Source organism: Theropithecus gelada, chromosome 7b, assembly GCF_003255815.1.
Source record: "Theropithecus gelada isolate Dixy chromosome 7b, Tgel_1.0, whole genome shotgun sequence".
NCBI lineage: Eukaryota > Metazoa > Chordata > Mammalia > Primates > Cercopithecidae > Theropithecus > Theropithecus gelada.
Window position 1 is genome coordinate 31,732,051 of NC_037675.1, and position 18,770 is coordinate 31,750,820.

At 36.9% G+C, this 18,770-nt stretch overlaps 1 protein-coding gene across 6 annotated transcripts in view; it reads left to right on the forward strand.

Annotated features, from left to right (window-relative positions):
• The window catches only part of SCFD1 (sec1 family domain containing 1), a 104,187-nt gene extending 85,699 nt beyond the window's left edge, over window positions 1–18,488 (forward strand). For all 6 annotated transcript variants that reach the window (XM_025391931.1, XM_025391932.1, XM_025391935.1 and 3 more), the window contains 6 exons: window positions 371–424; window positions 3,793–3,845; window positions 6,653–6,686; window positions 7,316–7,381; window positions 17,458–17,526; window positions 18,275–18,488. In XM_025391931.1, coding sequence (XP_025247716.1) covers window positions 371–424; window positions 3,793–3,845; window positions 6,653–6,686; window positions 7,316–7,381; window positions 17,458–17,526; window positions 18,275–18,298 — 300 coding nt within the window. In that variant the 3' untranslated portion in view covers window positions 18,299–18,488. The remainder of the gene's footprint in view (window positions 1–370; window positions 425–3,792; window positions 3,846–6,652; window positions 6,687–7,315; window positions 7,382–17,457; window positions 17,527–18,274) is intronic.
• The last annotated feature ends 282 nt before the right edge of the window (window positions 18,489–18,770 follow it).

Below are 18,770 nucleotides of genomic sequence, written 5' to 3' on the forward strand. Positions count from 1 at the left end.
CCGAGTAGCTGGGACTACAGGCGCCCGCCACCTCGCCTGGCTAGTTTTTTGTATTTTTAGTAGAGACGGGGTTTCACCGTATTAGCCAGGATGGTCTCGATCTCCTGACCTCGTGATCCGCCCGTCTCGGCCTCCCAAAGTGCTGGGATTACAGGCTTGAGCCATCGCGCCCGGCCTTTACTTAGAATTATATTTTCCTATGGAAACTTGAGTAGTGCCAAGAGTATTTACATCTTTGACATCACCTTTACCCTTCACAGACTACTTAATCTTAGAATGTGTTTAATTGAAAGGTAAGCATACTTAACTGTAGAATGATCAGATGGTTTTGGTTTGACGTTCTAATATTTAACAAAATACTTTTCCACAGAATCTACCTGTTACTCGTATTTTGGACAATCTTATGGAGATGAAGTCAAACCCTGTGAGTACCATATAACATACTTTGTGTAAATTCCTGAATGTGTCAAACTGACTAGTATGAAAGAGGATAAAATCAGATTGAGTTCCTTGTGAGCCTAATCACAGCAGAGTACATGAGAGAAAGGAAGAGTCCATGTTCTCCAGAAGCCTTTTTTAGCCATTATCACAGATTCTGGGAATTGGTTTTCTCAGCTGCTATACCCATTCTGGCCAGCTCTCATTCAAATGTCATGTAGATTATATTCTATTTGTATAATTAAATGTGAAATATATCCTAAGGAACAAATTTCTGTAAATGAAAAAAGAACCAGTGAGCATTTGTTGGTGTAGTATAAAGAGTACCAAACCAATTTAATTTTATAAAAGTTAAATTAGGAAAGCAGTGCATAGTAAAAATGTTAAGTGCATATGTTTATAGGGCACTAAATTATTTTGGGCTGAATAAGTAAACTGACAATGAAATCATTGGGTGAATAGACAAATGGGTCAATATCGTTAGCATTGACTTAAAGAATGGGTTTCTAAGCTATCTGTAATTCGAAAAAGAATGTAAAAATCATCACAATCTGTTTCATATAACATCCCGTCCTGTTACTGTCACAACCAAAAGGTGGTTATTACCACAAGAATCTGGAATCAAAAACAGGCAGCATGATCCTACCCACATCAAAACCCTGGTTTGAGTTGATCTAAATCCCTATAGACTTGGCAGTGAGGCTTCGGATTCCAGTCCTAAGAAAAAATGAGAACAGAATCTTCAGACAAGTGTGACATTTTTTGTAATTGTCAGAACATGACTGTAATAACAGAAAAAACTAACAAAAACAAATTTTAAAATTCACTGGTGTGAAAACAAAGATACAGTGTAATAAAACATCTCAAAAGGGCAGTTAGTATTATGAAAGGAATGGGAGAGTCGTTTATAGTAAGCTAAAAAGGATTGGATTCTTCCATCTGGGAATCAATACAGATAAAGTGGTATACAATGAAATAATAATAGACTTTGTCACTACATTCTAGAATACATGAAGAAAAGGTTCTTCCTGAAAAGCCTAAGAGAGGTATACATTTATGACTAACTGATTTAGAGAATACTGCTTCCTAATAGGCAATAAACTTCCACAGAATATTATGCCAAGCAACTATAAAGATTAAAAATATAAGTAAATGCAAAAATATAGACAGGTGCCAAATACACGGGGGGGTTAAGAAATTTTGATATTGGGTTAAGAAATTTTGATATTGTCCAGGCGTGGTTGCTTATGCCTGTAATACCAGCACTTTAGGTGGCCAAGGCTGGCGGATCACTTGAGCTCAGAAGTTTGAGACCAGCCTGGGCCACATGGTGAAACCCCGTCTCTACAAAACATACAAAAAATTAGCCTGGTGTGGTGATGTGCACCTGTAGTCCCAGCTACTCGGAAGGCTGAGGTAGGAGGATCACTTGAGCTCAGGAGGTTGAGGCTGCATTGTGCCAAGATTGTGCCACTGCACTCCATCCTGGGTGACAGAGTGAGACCCTGTCTCAAAAAAAAGAAAAAAAAATTGTGATATTTTGTTACTGTCCCTAATCTTGAAGTTGAGATGAAAAATAATGACAGTAATAATAATAATAATAGCTAACATTTATTGAGTACTTATCATGTTCCAGAAATCATTCAAAGCATTTTTTGGTGGCTCACACCTGTAATCCTAGGACTTTGGGAGGCCGAAGCAGGCGGCTCACTTGAGGTCAGGAGTTCAAAACCAGCCTGGCCAACATGGTGAAACCCCGTCTCTACAAAATATTAGTGGGGCATGGTGGCACACACCTGTAATCCCAGCTACTCTTGAGGCTGAGGCAGGAGAATTGCTTGAACCCTGGAGGCAGAGTTTGCAGTGAGCCGAGATCACACCACTGCACTCCAGCCTGGGTGACAGAGCAAGACTCTGCCTCAAAAAAAAAAAAAAAACACATTTTTCACCTATTATCTCACCTAATCCTCATTAGAACTTTCTAAGTACTAGTATTATCATTCTCATTTTATAGATGAAGACACTGTAGTGTAATGAAGTCAATTAACTTGCCCAAGGACACACAGCTAGTAAATGGCAGACTTAAGATTTTAACTAAAGGCCAAGTTTTTTACCATTATGCTGTATCAATTAGGGCAAGAATCATTCCCTTCATGGAATCCCAGAACTTAGAGAGTTAAAGAAACGTAAGTCATCTTAACAGTGGAGGAGAGGCAACCAAGAAATGTTGTGACTTCCCAAGTTACACTACTTTTAGTAGCAGAACTGGAACCAGAAACCTACTACTGCTATGTTCCTGCCTGGTGCTCATTCCAGCATACACATTCCTTCCAGATTTCTCTGTCATGAACACATGGATGGCTACCTTGTGGATCTTACTGAAATGTTTCTCCAAGCTATGAAAGTTCATTGATGAGTTCCCTTGACTTTGACTTTATAACTCAAGGCATATTATTGCAGATGGATATTTTTTCACTTAACTAAGAAAAAGTAACTTTTTCTGTTTTGAAAGCATTTCTTCATCTGCTAGGTGAGGCGGTTGCCTGCATTCTCATCCTTCTCTTCCCAGATGGACAAATTGATTTGGAAGCAATGAAGAGATTAGCAAAATACTAAAGAGATTAACAAAGTATACTAAGTTAGACCTGACAGATAATCGATTGTATCCATTTAAAATGCTGTAACCTAATTCTAGATGCATTTTTATCAGTTCATTTATTAAATGTTTTCCTTTCATTTCTTAATTAAATAAATTAAAATTAAGGCAAGATATCAGATAGGTTATCGTGCCTTGTAAGTCTGGCTGGTTGTGGTTTCTTGAAGCAAAGTGTTGAAGGATCCTTACACTGTTTTTGGGTTTACTGAGAGTGCTATGATTGATTAGCAGTGTCCACCATTGGGTACAGGAATAAATAGTAGCAGCATGTGTAGCGGATTTGTCATGAATCAGGTTTTGATAGGACTATCAACACTCTAGAAAAGAATTAGTTTCTCTGGCATGGTAATTAAGAACTTGGGCATTGAAACTAGACTGCCCGGGTTCAAATCCTGTAGTTCCCATACTTACTAATCATGTAACTTTATAAAGTTACATAACTTTTCTGTACCCCAAACTGCCAATCTGAAAAACGAGAGTAACAGTAACGACCTGATAGACCATTATTGGGATTGAGTAATTTCATCTAAAGCACTTAGAATAAAGGTTAGCACATAGTAAGTGTTCATTAAGTATTAGGGGTGGTTGTTATACATTCTACAAAATGGATAGATTCATTAAAATAGGATACTCTAAGCCAAACTGACCTTTTAAAGAGAAATTCCACAGTCATGGTAAAGTTCTATTTTTTTTAATAGGAAACTGATGACTATAGATATTTTGATCCCAAAATGCTACGGGGCAATGACAGGTAAGCAGCTTTGGTCTTGTTTAACTTGTTATGGATTTTTTCCCCTCAAGAATGGAAATAATTGATTTTTTTATTATATAGTACTGCCTTATTATTAAAAATCCAAACTATATGGAAAACTTATAAGGAAACAGTATGTATAATCTCATTATCCAGAGATATCTCTAGTAATGATACTTAGCATTTAGATGTTTTTCCTTCCACATATACACACACACAAATCCATTCAGATGTTTACTGGTGTTTTTATGAAATGGTGGCGGTATTAGAAACTAATTGTGGGTGAGGGAAATTTGGATAACATGTGTTTTTAAATGAATATTCTTATTGGACCAATTGAAAAAAATAGGAGCTTTATATTGGATAGCAGTTGTTTGGTTGTTTTTTATTTAACTGGTCCATAAAATTAAAGTCTCTGGGAACTGTTGCTGTATAACACCTTGTGTCAATGAAGCATTCTATAAATAAACTCTGCATTTTACCACAGACATTGGATGGTAAGATATCCTTATGGATATTATTTTTCATGATTTAATTAGCAGTGGTATGACAAATAGCCTACAAGATACAGAAAAAGAATAGGCAGAATTGGGGGTGGGGAGCCAGGAATAACTGCCTTGGAATGATTTGTCTGTAGATGAAGCTAGTGAAGCTAGTTTCTTGCCTCTTCCTTATGTTTGGGATCTTCAGAACTTTACATTCACTCTATCCCAAGCTTTCACATCTTTGTAGATGGTGTGAAAATAATCTAGTCACTAGATTAAATTGCTTGATAACTTGAAATCTTATTCCCTTTTCTGAATTTACCAGAAATAACAAGCAAAGTTGCGTAAGAACTGCCAACAGCAGCTGCTGTTGGCAAGAGAGAATTTGACAAAGAATGGATTACGGAAAGGGGGATGAGGATTGACTACTAATGGGTACAGGACTTCTTCTAGGGGTGATAAAAATGTTCTGAAATTAGACAGTGATGGTTGTACAACTCTAAATATACTAAAAACCACTGATTGTACACTTTACAACAATAGATTAGCAACTTTTTCCTATATTGATGATTCTCCAGCTTACGTTTTTTCCTTCCTTGCATTTAGCTATCAAGTAGATACACAGTTAGCCCTCAATATGCATGGGTTCCTCATCCATGGATTCAACTAACCAGGGTTCGAAAATATTTGGGGGGAAAAATGGATGGTTGTATCTATACTGAGCATGTACAGACTTTTTTTTTCTTGTGTTTATTCTCTAAGCAATACCTAATATAATGTAAACTATATAGTTTGTTATACTGTTTACATAGCATTTACATTGTATTAGGTATTATAAGTAATCTGGAGATTATTTAAAGTATATGGGAAGATGTGCATAGGTTATATGCAAACACTACACCATTTTACATAAGGTACTTGAGCATCTGTGGACTTTGGTGTCTATGGGGGTTCCTGGAACCAGTCCTTCATGGATGTTAAGGGATACTTGGCTTCTTGAAAATTTACTGAGAAATGTTTAATCCTTAATGTAGTTTATGCATGGTAATGAGGAAGAATATTAGCATTGATAAGACAGATAAGCTTAGAGTTTCATTTTTAACAGAGCCTTCTCCTGAGCTATCCCATCACAGGTAAATCTTGGTGATTAATAACTAGTAATACTATTCTGTAAGTCTTACCTGTCCTCATCCATGTCTACTCTTTAAGGAACTGAAACACTGAAGAGGCATTTCAGTCAGGTGGACTTGTAGCTTCTTCTGTGGAATATTCAGACAGGCCATAGAAATGAGGAAAAGATTATAGAACTGTGTCATCAGCCTCTGAACAATTAAGGAAAGTTATAATAGCCCCCTTTTCTCAGTTGAGATTTTCAGAAATTACTTTTGGGGAAAATCTAAGTTGTCCTTTTAAGTCATATTGTACAACCTGTTTTAGCACTCAAATATAAGTCTAGACTCGCACAAGCTTTGAAAAATGTCTTTATTATGTATATTTTTATAATACTTTGGTGTCTAAGAGATCTTTAATAAATAAGCTACAGCAAAATTCAGATCCCTCCTTCCCTTCCCCATTTGCTTCCTGAGTTGTTATTCTTCCCATAGATGTATTTATACAGTTTTTCCACAAATGTAGATATCCACAAACTATATATAATATTGAGTGTGGTAAAAATTTATCACATAAAATATATGCCTTATCCATTCACCACATACCCAGACTTATACTCCTCCTCATGGGAGCTGCTGCTCATCTAGAATTTTTTTTTTTTTTTTTTTTGAGACGGAGTCTCGCTCTGTCGCCCAGGCTGGAGTGCAGTGGCAGGATCTCAGCTCACTGCAAGCTCCGCCTCCCGGATTTACACCATTCTCCTGCCTCAGCCTCCCAAGTAGGTGGGACTACAGGCGCCCGCCACCTTGCCCAGCTAGTTTTTTTTTTGTATTTTTTAGTAGAGACGGGGTTTCACCGGGTTAGCCAGGATGGTCTTGATCTCCTGGCTTCGTGATCTGCCCGTCTCGGCCTCCCAAAGTGCTGGGATTACAGGCTTGAGCCACTGCACCCGGCCTAGAATTTTATTTTAAAGTAATAGGTTGACCCATTTCCTTTTAGACTCTGAGATATCTCCCTCTTCTAGCTTCTTCCTATGAAACCCAGTTCACTACCTGGCTCTGCAAAATTAAAGGACCCACCTCTCTAAGGAAGTGAAGGAGGTAGAATGGTAAATACTTATCTAATAGTGCATGTGTGTGTATTTCCCATACCTATTTTATTCATAATAAAAGCCATGGGTGAAATTTTCAGTACGGTTTTTCTTTATTACAGCTCAGTTCCCAGAAATAAGAATCCATTCCAAGAGGTAAGTTTCATATAAAAATTCTCTGTTCCTAGAAAGGAAAGATGAAAGGTGACCAATCTTGAAGACTGTCCGTCCCAAATGTGGCTTTATGATGACTAGTGTATGGTAATTTTGATCAATCCAGTTGTGTATACCCAAGATTCTTGTCAAAAAATTTGGCCTAGCAATTGTATTTTTCTAATTTATAAAGCTGCTTATACTTATAATATTTTAAGCTTAAAAATAACTGACAAATAATTCACAAGCAATGAAGTCTTTCAGATTGCAGTGAGAGTTTTTTACATGTGTGGAACCTTTTTCTGAAATTGGGTTCCAAACATTTGTGAAGATATCATGACTGTTTTCATTTGAAATACAAAGAAGCTTCTCCATAAAAAATACAGTAAATAACATATACTGGAAATTATAGTTATTTTCCTCTAAATTGTTTCTGAAAAATCTCTTCATACTACTCAAGAGACATTAGAAATTTATAGAAATTTATATGACTTTTTAGAAACATTTCCTAATAATTAAAATAGCATCAGGTGCTTAGAACATGACTTTTGGCTAGCATTTTTTAACCTTAATTTTAGAATAGGTTTCAGACTAAAAACCGTGTTGCTTTTTTTTATCTGTTTGCATTTTAGGCCATTGTTTTTGTGGTGGGAGGAGGCAACTACATTGAATATCAAAATCTTGTTGACTACATAAAGGTACATTTTATTTAGACTTTTTATTCTGTTGTTAGATGGTTTCATAGGTAGAACACTAGCATTCTCTGATGGCTATCCTGATCCTTTTATAACTTCTAAAAGGTAGTTTCAAAAATCATGCATATATGATTTTTAAATGTTTATTGTTTTCCTATTCCTATCACATTCATTTCTGGCCTAAAATTGCACTTAATCTAGAAAACAATGTATCTTATTGATAAATGCACTTTGCAGCTACCTGTCTTAATATAACATCAAATGCTTAGAGACCTCAAGCAAGCTCTTCCAAAAAAAAACACAAAACTCTCATGAAATGATTTACAAAACTCATTTATCTGAATAATATGCACTTTACTCCTATTAACTTAAATCAGCAACATACTTCTAACAAACTTGGGGTTTTTTGTTTTGTTTTGTTTTTTCAGCAAACAGAAGCTATAGAGGTAGCAAATGAAGGGGAGTGCAGGGAGTGGCAGACAAGCAAAAAGGAAGGAAGGAAGGGACATACTTTGAAAAGGAAAAACACTATTTAAAATTCAGGGGCAACAGAATTAGCTACTTTTAGAATGTCATTTTGTAATCTTCATTTATTCACTTAACATTAAATAATGATCATTCTTTATGTCCTTATGCCTTAATGATGGTAGAGGGTTATGGTACAATGAAGACAAAAACACACAGGCAGATGCCACAGAGCTCCAAAACAAACAACTATACTTGGGATTCTATCTTAGTTTCATAGGACACGCTTCATCTTTGCATCGTGAACCACCAAGATATATGTGTGAGATACATTAGTTTCAGAAGAGCCCTAGTCTTGTACAAAGGTTATTTTTATTTTTTTAACTTTTAAGTTCAGGGGTACGTGCAGTTTTGTTATATAAGTAAACTTGTGTCATGGGGTTTGTTGTACAGATTATTTCATCACTCAGGTATTAAGCCTAGTACCCATTTTTTTTTTTCCCAATCCTCTCCCTCTTACCACCCTCCACCAGACCTCAGTATGTGTTGTTCCCCTCCGACGTGTCCATGTGTTCTCATCATTTAGCTCTCACTTAGATATCGTGCAGTATTTGGTTTTCTGTTCCTGAGTGAGTTTGCTAATGATAGTGGCCTGCAGCCCCATCCATGTCCCTGCAAAGAACATGATCTTATTATTTTTTATGCCTGTGTGGTATTCCATGGTGTATATGTACCACATTTTCTTTATCTAGTCTAACATCATTGGACATTTAGGTTGATTCCATGTCTTTGCTATCATGAATAGTGCTGCAAGTGAACATATCTGTGCGTGCATCTTTAGAATAGAATGATTATATCATTTGGGGTATATACCCCAAATCCCAGTAATGGGATTGCAGGGTCGAATGGTATTTCTGTCTTTAGGTCTTTGAGGAATCGCCACACTGCCTTCCACAATGGCTAAATTTACAGTTGCATCAACATTCCAAAAAGGGATGTGTATAAGTGTTCCTTTTTCTCCAAAACCTCACCAGCATCTTAAAGAAAAAAAAAAAAAAAACATGCTGACTGGTGTAAGATGGTATCTCATTGTGGTTTTGATTTGCATTTCTCTAATGATCAGTGGTGATGAGCTTTTTTTCATATGTTTTTGGCCACATGTATGTCTTCTTTTGAAAGTGTTCATGTCCTTTGCCCACTTTTTTATGGGTGTTTTTTTTTTTTTATTTTTATTTATTTATTTATTTTTTTGAGACAGAGTCTTACTCCATTGCCCAGGTTGGAGTGCAGTGGTGCCATCTCGGCTCACAGCAACCTCTGCCTCCTAGATTCAAGTGATTGTCCTGCCTCAGCCTCTCAAGTAGCTGGGATTACAGGCACGCCCTTCCACACCCAGCTAATTTTTGTATTTTTAATAGACACGGAGTTACACCATGTTGGCCAGATTGGTCTCGAACTCCTGACCTCAAGTGATCCGCCCACCTCAGCCTCCTAAAGTGCTGAGATTACAGGTGTGAGCCACCGCATCTGGGCTGGGGTAGTTTTTTCTTGTAAAGCTCCTTATAGATGCTGGATATTAGACCTTTCCTGGATGCATAGTTTGCACAAACTTTCTACCATCCTATAGGTTTTCTGTTGATAATTTCTTTTGCTATGTAGAAGCTCTTTAGTTTAATTGGATCCCATTTGGCAATTTTTGCTTTTGTTGCAGTTGCTTTTGGTGTCTTTGTCATGAAATCTTTGCCAGTTCCTATGTCCAGTATGATATTGCCTAGGTTGTCTTCCAGGGTTTTGATAGTTTTGGGTTTAACATTTAAGTCTTTAATCCATCTTGAGTTGATTTTTGTATATGGGTGTAAGGAAGAGGTCCGGTTTGAGTTTTCTGCATATGGCTAGCCAGTTATCCTAGCACCATTTATTGACCAGGGAGTCCTTTCTCCATTGCTTGTTTTTGTCAGGTTTGTGGAAGATCAGATGGTTGTAGGTATGCAGTCTTATTTCTCGGTTCTCTGTTCTGTTTGATTGGTCCGTAGGTCTGGTTTTGTACCAGTACCATGCTGTTTTGGCTACTGTATAGCCCTATAGTATAGTTTGAAGTCGGATAGCATGATGCCTCCAGCTTTGTTCTTTGTCCTTATGATTGCCCTGGCTATTTTGGCTCTTTTTTGGTTCCATGTGAATTTTAAAATAGTTTTCTCTAGTTCTGTGAAGAATGTCAGTGGCAATTTAATAGGAATAGCATTTAATCTATCAATTGTTTTGGGCAGTATGGCCATTTTAATGGTATTTCTTCTTCCTATCCATGAGCGTGGAATGTTTTTCCATTTGTTTGTGTCATCTCTGATTTATCTGAGCAGTGGTTTGTAGTTCTCCTTGTAGAGATCTTTCACCTCCCTAGTTAGCTGTATTCTTGGGTGTTTTATTCTTTTTGTGGCAATTGTGAATGGGAGCTTCTTCCTGATTTGGCTCTCGGCTTGACTGTTACTGTTGTATAGGAATGCTAGTGATTTTTGCACATTGATTTTGTTTCCTAGACCTTACTGAAGTTGTTTATCAGCTTAAGAAGTTTTTGAGCTGAGACTGTGTGGGCTTTTCTAAATATAGGATCATGTCATCTCATACAGAGGCAGTTTGACTTCTTGTCTTCCTATTTGGATATCCTTTTCTTTCTCTTGCCTGATTGCCCTGGCCAGAACTTCCAATACTATGTTGAATAGCAGTGGTCAGAGAGGGCATCCTTATCTTGTGCCAGTTTTCAAGCGGGAATGGGTTAATACTCTTCTAGTTTCATAGCAGAAATTAAGTTGCATGACCAGGCTCAAAAGCAGAAACCAAGGGACCATGACAGAAACCAGATGCAAACCATCTCTATAAACAGTGCTGACAAGCTAGTACAAGTTGCCCCCTAGTCTTGACCCTAGCACAGGACTATATTCATCACTACTGAGAACATTTCATTCAGATTTGGCCAATAGTTAGCAACATGACTGGTTCCAGGTGTTCTAGGGATAAACACATGGTTGCAATAGACACTTATGCATTCCACACACTCTTTACCCTTAGTTAAGCTTTTTAAATCACTTGTCATCATTCTTCTTTTGGCATCTTTTACATTATATAACAGAAAAACAAGAAGATAAACACCAAAATACTAATCATTTGTAGTGACTGAAGTAGATTTATAACTTTTTAAAAAATTGCAGTTTACCATAGTCCAGTGAAAACTTGTTCTTAATCATGTACAAGCTTGACAGTTTTACCTCTTTCTACCACAGAAAGTTGAATTTTGTGAAATTTTATAACAATTATTAGTCTAGTTCTTTCTCTGATAATCTGGCCTTTTACCAGAAGACCATCTTGTAGGGGTTTTAATTCAATTTCCTTATACATTTGCTCATTCATTTGGTCATAGGATTTGTTCTTAGGAACCTCACCAATGATACCAGTATTGCACCACATAGCAATTATGTTATGATTTAGATTGCTTAGAACCTCACCAATGATACCATTTGCACCAAGTAGCAATTACATTATGATTTAGATTGCTTACTAAATGTTTTCTCATCTTTCTCAACAAAATCAACTCTTGCTTATATACCAAAATGTTATAATTGACTGAGGCACTGTAAGTTTCCCATAAATTCATTCTTTTTGCTCACTCTGCCAAGATACCAGGCCATTTTCCTTGCCCTGCTTCAGCTTTTAATTGAGGAGCATACTTAATCCTTCTTGAGTCTGGGTGCATGTGTCTTCCCATCTTTATGTAACTGTTGACTTTGTTTTATCATTTTTCCAGGCTGCTTGCCACCATTTCCCTTCCTCCTGAAATAACATTTCTTGTAAACAACTAATAGGTCATTAAGTCATCTTCCTCAGTATGTCTCTTTTCATTAAAGGCAAATTGGGCTTAGCATGGGACTCATAGAACTGTGCCAGTGTTTCTGCCCAAATTGGTTTAACCACCAAATATGTTGTTGCCATTGAGTTTTTATAGCTTGAATATTGTTTGAATATATCTTTTGGATCCAAAATCTTTCAGGAACCTTTTGAGAGATGGCGGAGGAGGGGAGACAAAAGTTTTCCGTTCCCCGAGACAGTGTCATATGAGTAGTAATTATTCTCAGCGAAAGAGCAGGGCTATCAATGGTAAGTGGGGAAGCCCACCTAGTTACCCCTTACTTGGTTTCAGTACCAAGAATTTTTTAACCTCAGTGCCTTCCACCCACAGAAACAAGGTCCATAGGCATTAGAGCACACGACACTATGACTAGTTGGAAATGCAGCAGTTATTTTATGTCTGTGTTTCTGGACACCTTTCTTAACAAATCATAACTGTGTTTAACAGTTACATGGTGGTCTGTGACTTCGTTGTTCAACAAAATCGTTTGTGTGCATTTCAGAGACAACAGTGTCCTAATTTTGCCTCCCCAAAGCGGTTCTATACAATAGATAAAACCAACAGGAGCCAAAAGGCAAGCATTAGAATTATTCTGTGTTTATCCTCAAGATGTTATTAGCACCATCAAGATTCAGATAAAATTCTGCAGATTAAATTATTAAATCTTCTGCAACCTTAGACAGCTTCAAGTAAAGGAGACAATTTCATCAGGTCTTACGGGCATCTATAAATATAGCTGAGAGCAGTTTCTTGCGCCCAGGCTTTTACAAGATACCAAAATAATGTTAACTTTCTCTTTTGCATTATTTACTTATTGGCTCCCTTTCTGAGAGTAAAGACTTTTCCTCCTTTCTCCTGTCGTTAGTTTTTTACCCAGACCTCGACCCCTGAGTTAGGAACCATCAGATTCGGCAAGAGGACTTACCTGTGGAGCGGACGGCAATGTGAGACTGGCCAGTGCTTTTCCCCTTCGTCCATTCCCAGTCACATGAAGTTGGGGTGAATAACTACAAGTTTATAGGACTGTCTTGCCCACATGTGAGGAAAGATGCAAAAAAACCATTAATTCCAAGCTTAGATCGGTGAAAATAAAAACAGTCCATTCCATCATTCCTCAGACAGTTATATTTAGAGGTATTATCTTCATGTCATGTTTGCAACTGATCCTTCTTTCTGAGCTTGTAAATGTAATCCATATCCATGTTCTACATGATCAGTCAGAGAAAAAGGAAAATGTTCAGAAATATGGAGGAAATTGTTATCAGTTCCTGTGTTATTATTCTACCCTCCCTTATTTTTCCTGAAGTATCTCTATAATCTATTTAGTGTTGATTCCCCCTTTAATTCCATGCCCTTTATGTTTTGACACACATTCCATCATGCAAGTAACTCTGTCTCTCATTAGCAATTTGAAAAGTGTTTCAGATATTTGCTCCAATACTTTGTGTTTGGTGAGGTAGATAAGTTAGTGTATGGTAGATAATGGTGGTTAGCACATTGTTGAACTGCACCTGCAGTAAAGTGGGTTTCTTTATCAGATCATACCTAAGTAGGAGGTCTAAATTGAAATGGTTTCTGCTGTGGCCTCTAATAATGTTAAAGGTGATTCCTGCAGCTACCAGGTATACACATCCAAATGAGTGTCTATTCTAGACAAGACCTGTTGCTGTGCACATGGAACCATAGATAATGGCCACCATAATTCTGTGTGAATGTATGTTTTCACTTCTTTTAAGTATATCCCTAAGAGTGGAATTGTTGGGTCACTTAGTAACTCTGTAATCATTTGAAGAACTACAGACTATCTTCCAAAGCAGCTGCACCGTTTTACATTCCCCCCAGCAGTGTATGAGGGTTCTCACTTCTCCACTTCATTACTAACACTTGCTTTGTTATCTGTATTTTCCTGATGACTTACGAAGTCAAGAATGTTTTCACGTGTGTATTGGCCATTTGTATATCTTTGGAGAAATGTCTGTTTAGATCCTTTGTGGGTTTTTTTTTGTTTTGTTTTTTTTTTGAGATGGAGTCTCGTTTTGTCATCCAGGCTGGAGTGCAGTGGTGCAATCTCGGCTCACTGCAACCTCTGCCTCCGGGGTTCAAGCGATTCTCCTGCCTCAGCCTCCCAAGTAACTGGGATTATAGGCACGTGCCACCACCACCCACCTTGGCCTCCCAAAGTGTTGGGATTACAGGCTTGAACCACCACGCCGGACCCCTCTGTCCATTTTTATTTGGGTTATTTTGCCTTTTTATTATTGAGTTGTAAGAATTCTCTATGTAATCTTGATACAATTCCCGTATCAGATATATGATTTCCAGATCTTTTTCCCCCATTCTCTGGGTTGTCTTTTCTCATTTTGTGATGGTGTCTTTTAAAGCGCAAAAGTTTATTTCAGCGAAGTCCGGTGTATCTCTTTTTTTCTTTTGTTGCCTGGGCTTTTTGTGGCATATCTAAGAATCCTTTGCCAAATCTAAGGTCATAAAGATTTGACCCTGAGTTTTCTTCTAAGAATTATATAATTTTTTAATATGGTATGAAGATCCAGCTTCATCTTTTTGCATATGGCTATCCAGTTGTTTCACTGCCTTCTGTTGAAAAGTCCATTATTTCCCCCATATAATGGTTTTGGCAGCCTTGCTGAAAATCACTTGATGTGTATGAGTTTATTTCTGAACTCTCAGTTCCATTCTTCAGATCTATAGGTCTGTTCTTGCACCAGTATTATACTGTGTTGATCATCATGGCTTTTTTAGTACTTTTTGAAATCAGGACACATGTGAGTCCTTCTACTTTATTGTTTCAGCTTTTCTGGGTCTTTTGCAATTTTTTAATGAATTTTAGAATTTGTGAATGTCTACAAAGACTTTCTTATAGGGAGCATACTTAAATCTGTAGATGAGTTTGGGAAGTATTTTCATCTTAATTAAGGCTTCTGGTCCATGAATATGAGATGTTTTTCCATTTATATCTGTAATTTCTTTCAATATTTTGTAGTCTTCAGAGTATATTTTTATGCTGTTATAAAAGACATTTTCTTAAGTTCATTTTTGGATTCTTCATTTGAAGTGCTTAAAAATCCGACTGATTTTTATATGTTGATCTTACGTTTCACAGCCTTGCTGAGTTTATTCTAATTGTTTTTAATGGATTTTTAGAAATTTCTATATACAAGATCATGTTATGTATAAATAGATATAGTATTGCTTCTTTTCTGTCTTCTGCAACTGCCCTGGCTAGAACCTTCAATTCATCGTTGAATAGAAGAGGCAAGAGCAGACATCCTTGTCTTCTTTCTGATCATAGGGGCAAAGCATCTAGTCTTTGACCATTATATTATATATTTTATTTTATTATTCATAGATGCCCTTTAGATCCATTAAATTTTTAGTAGCTACTAAGCCCCCCAGTTTAATTGTCCTGAGAGGATTTTTAAATCCCTTCGTTTTTTGTCCTGAATAATCCTAATCTTTTCCCTACCATTCAGCCCTATTAAGAAGGAACTGAGCTAGTAGGTCTATGGCAGCCTTCCTCACATCATTAGAAACCTCTGTCAGTGCAGTCTTGGAGTATGAAACTAAACACGCGACTATGCCTACATGAGACCTGCAATACAGAATTAATTAACATGACCCTTGGTTTATAATAGTCCACGACATAAGGGGCAAGTGCCAGAAAATACTGCTGTAATTCTGATTTATTTAGTAATGTTGTTAATCTAACCCATAATGTAAATGCTATTTGGCATAACTTTGGTATAATTGGTAAAAAATAATTTGACTGATTTTATCAAAACATTTGATAATACTGATATTGGCGAATTGGGAACTTGACTTAAAACCACAAGGTATTCTCTTGATAGAAGGTGATTGGTTAGAGAAAGAACTACATTGAGTTAATTTTACATTGAATCAATATATTGGTACGTTTTATAAAGTTCAATTTCTTTTTCTTTTTTTTTTTTTTTTTTTTTGAGACAGAGTCTCATTCTGTCACCCTGGCTGGAGTATAGTGGCGTGATCTCAGCTCACTGCAACCTCTGCTTCCCAGCAATTCTCCTGCCTCAGCTTCCTGGGTAGCTGGAATTACAGGCACGCACCACCACGCCTGGCTAATTTTTGTATTTTTAGTAGAGACAGGGTTTCACCATGCTGGCCAGGCTGGTCTCGAACTTCTGACCTTGTGAACCACTTGCATTGGCCTCCCACAGTGCTGGGATTACAGGCATGAGCCACTGCGCCCAGCCCATAAAGTTCAATTTTTAACTGAGAGAGGAAGTAAAGGGGTCATCAAGCTTGTACATGATTAAGAATAAGTCTGCACTGGAATGTTTGGTAAACTGCAGTTTCTTTAAAATTACACCTACACTTCATTGGATGGCTAAAAACAATTAGAAAAGAATGATGATGAGTAATTTGGTTAAGAAAGCTTGGCCCAGGGTGGGGACTGTACAAGTCAGGATTAATCTCAACTGGGCTACTATACCCTTGTGCTTATCTCCAGGAATACTGGGATCCATGGTGCTGATGTTCGTTTAGCCAAACCTGAATGAAGTACTAACTAGTGATGAATTCTAGTCCGGGACTAGAGACTACGATAAACCAGGGGGCAACCTTGCGCTGGCTTGCCAGCATTGTTTAGTAGGAAATGTAAAGATTGATTTTACATTTTGCACCTGGTTTCTGTCATGTTCCCTTGGTTTCTGCAGTTGAGTCTGGTCATGCAGCCCAATTTTGCCTACCTGACCAGTGAGGCATAAAAGACCTCTCGAACAAGAATCAGGTTCTCCTGGGAGCTATGCCTAGAAGTTCTGGACCCCTCTAATGTTTCCCTGTGCCTGCTTTCTCCTTGTAGACTGCAACCTCTACCTTTAATTAATGCCTGTTAGCCACAAGAATCCCAATTATATGACCTATATAGCATCTCATTTTGAAAAAAATCTGAGTTGTGGCTTTTTATTTATTCTCAGAGATGGCCATCTAGGACATGTACTCAGCCACTAATGTTTGCTCAGCTTATACATCACAGAGTTGTGTGACAAAGCCATCATTCCTCTGTTCTTTGATGAATCATCAAATTACTTTGTGCTAGAATAAACTTTTTTTATATTACAAAAGAAATCTCATGAATTTACCTTCAGGTTCACAATACATACAAGAAATTAGCAAATCCCCAGTAGAGAAGTTTTGGCTGTTGTGATTGGGCTCCAGCATTGTAACTATTACTTTTATTCCTGATTTTGACAACATGGAATGAGATATATTAACTTATAAATACTGTGTTGCTCAAGTGGGACTAAAAGCACAATCCATGCTACCTGCACCGTAGTCCACTTTCAGCATAAAGAAACTCGAATGTATTCAAGTAGTAGACATCCTACATTGAAAGAATGTTGTTCTAAGATTTTATAGGTAACTGTTGCTCCTGTGAAATTTGACAGTCAGATTCCTTCTATTTTTAGTGTAACAGGAAATGGCACCAATAGTATGCCATAATATATATTTTGGGGGACAAAAATACTATGCTCATTTCACCACTTTATTCTTCTTCATTTCATGCAATTTTTAGGTGGATGTGGACACTAAAATCCAACACTATCCCAAAGAAAGACTGTTAACAACAACAAAAAAAAACTAGCATATTAATCTCTTTTCTTGGGAATATTGAATATATTTCTTGTTATTTGTATCTAAGTTCTGACTCTGATTTTTACAGGGGAAACAAGGCAAACACATTTTATATGGCTGCAGTGAGCTTTTTAATGCTACACAGTTCATAAAACAGGTAAAGTATATACCTTTGTTGTTTGTTTCTGTTAACATACCCTGGTTGCTATTGGTATTTTTCAAAAGAGAGAAAGAAAACCTCTTACTCACCTGAACCAGCTGCAACCAAAGCCATCCAGCTATACCAAGATAAGGTGTTGTCATGGGCGACTAAGAAAACCTTGATAAGTAATAACGTTTCCAGTAGGAGTTTGCTCATCCTTCCGGAACTGAAAGCCTTTTCTTTGGCTTTTAATGATCCTTTAGAAACACAAAAATATATGAGACCTGTCAGTAGTGTTTCACTCATGACATTTCTCTTTACATTTTCACGAAGTTAGCACTAATTTTTTTAATTCCCAGGGTTTTTGTTTTCCATCAGTTGAACGTTAACTAATAATGTTTACATTTTTTTTGCTATGACAATGTTTATTGCAATTCCATTTCCTTTTCCTTTTCTTGGTAGAGACAGTCTCTCGCTATGTTGCCCAGGCTGGTGTCAAACTCCTGGCCTCAAGTGATCCTCCCGCCTCAGCCTCCCAAGTAGCTAGGAGTACAGGCATGAGCCACCATGCCCAGCCTTCAGTTTTTAAATATCTACAAACGTTTAACATTTGAGTTAGTGGTGAACATTAAGATTTATTATTCTAGGAATGTAGTGAATAAAATAGGAAGTGTAATTTATTAAGGGGTTTACAAATATGTTTGAATGTTTCTTTTGTGATCTTTTTTAAAAGTTTTATGTATGATTTTGTGTTTTGTTTCAGTTGTCACAACTTGGACAAAAGTAACACACAAAAACCTTTCTATGATATAATCTACTTGGAATGTGGATAAATGTGAAAAGAAAAGTTAGAAGAGCAGCATAACAGTGTCCTAACAGTGAAAATCAGTTATTTGTTAATTTTTAAGGAAATTCTATACTTAATATGTATTGATTAAAAGAATAAAACATTTCAGAAATAAAATTTCAGCGTTGTTCATTTTCTCTGTTTGAGAAAGTACTTTGGAAGTAAGGCAAGCTCCATCTGAGTATAATATTAAAATACTAATAACTAATAGGTTATGATTGAAGCTGTTGACATTTTAAGGTTATCATATACAAATTTTATTTGATTGGTTCATGAATCCCCTATTTGTATACATTTTAATTGTACAACTACTTTTTCATATTTTGTAGGGTATCCATGTTGCTTCTAGATTTTAGATGGAGATTTTAAGCCACTTTAATGTCTCTACTTCTGGCACACCTATGTACATTTT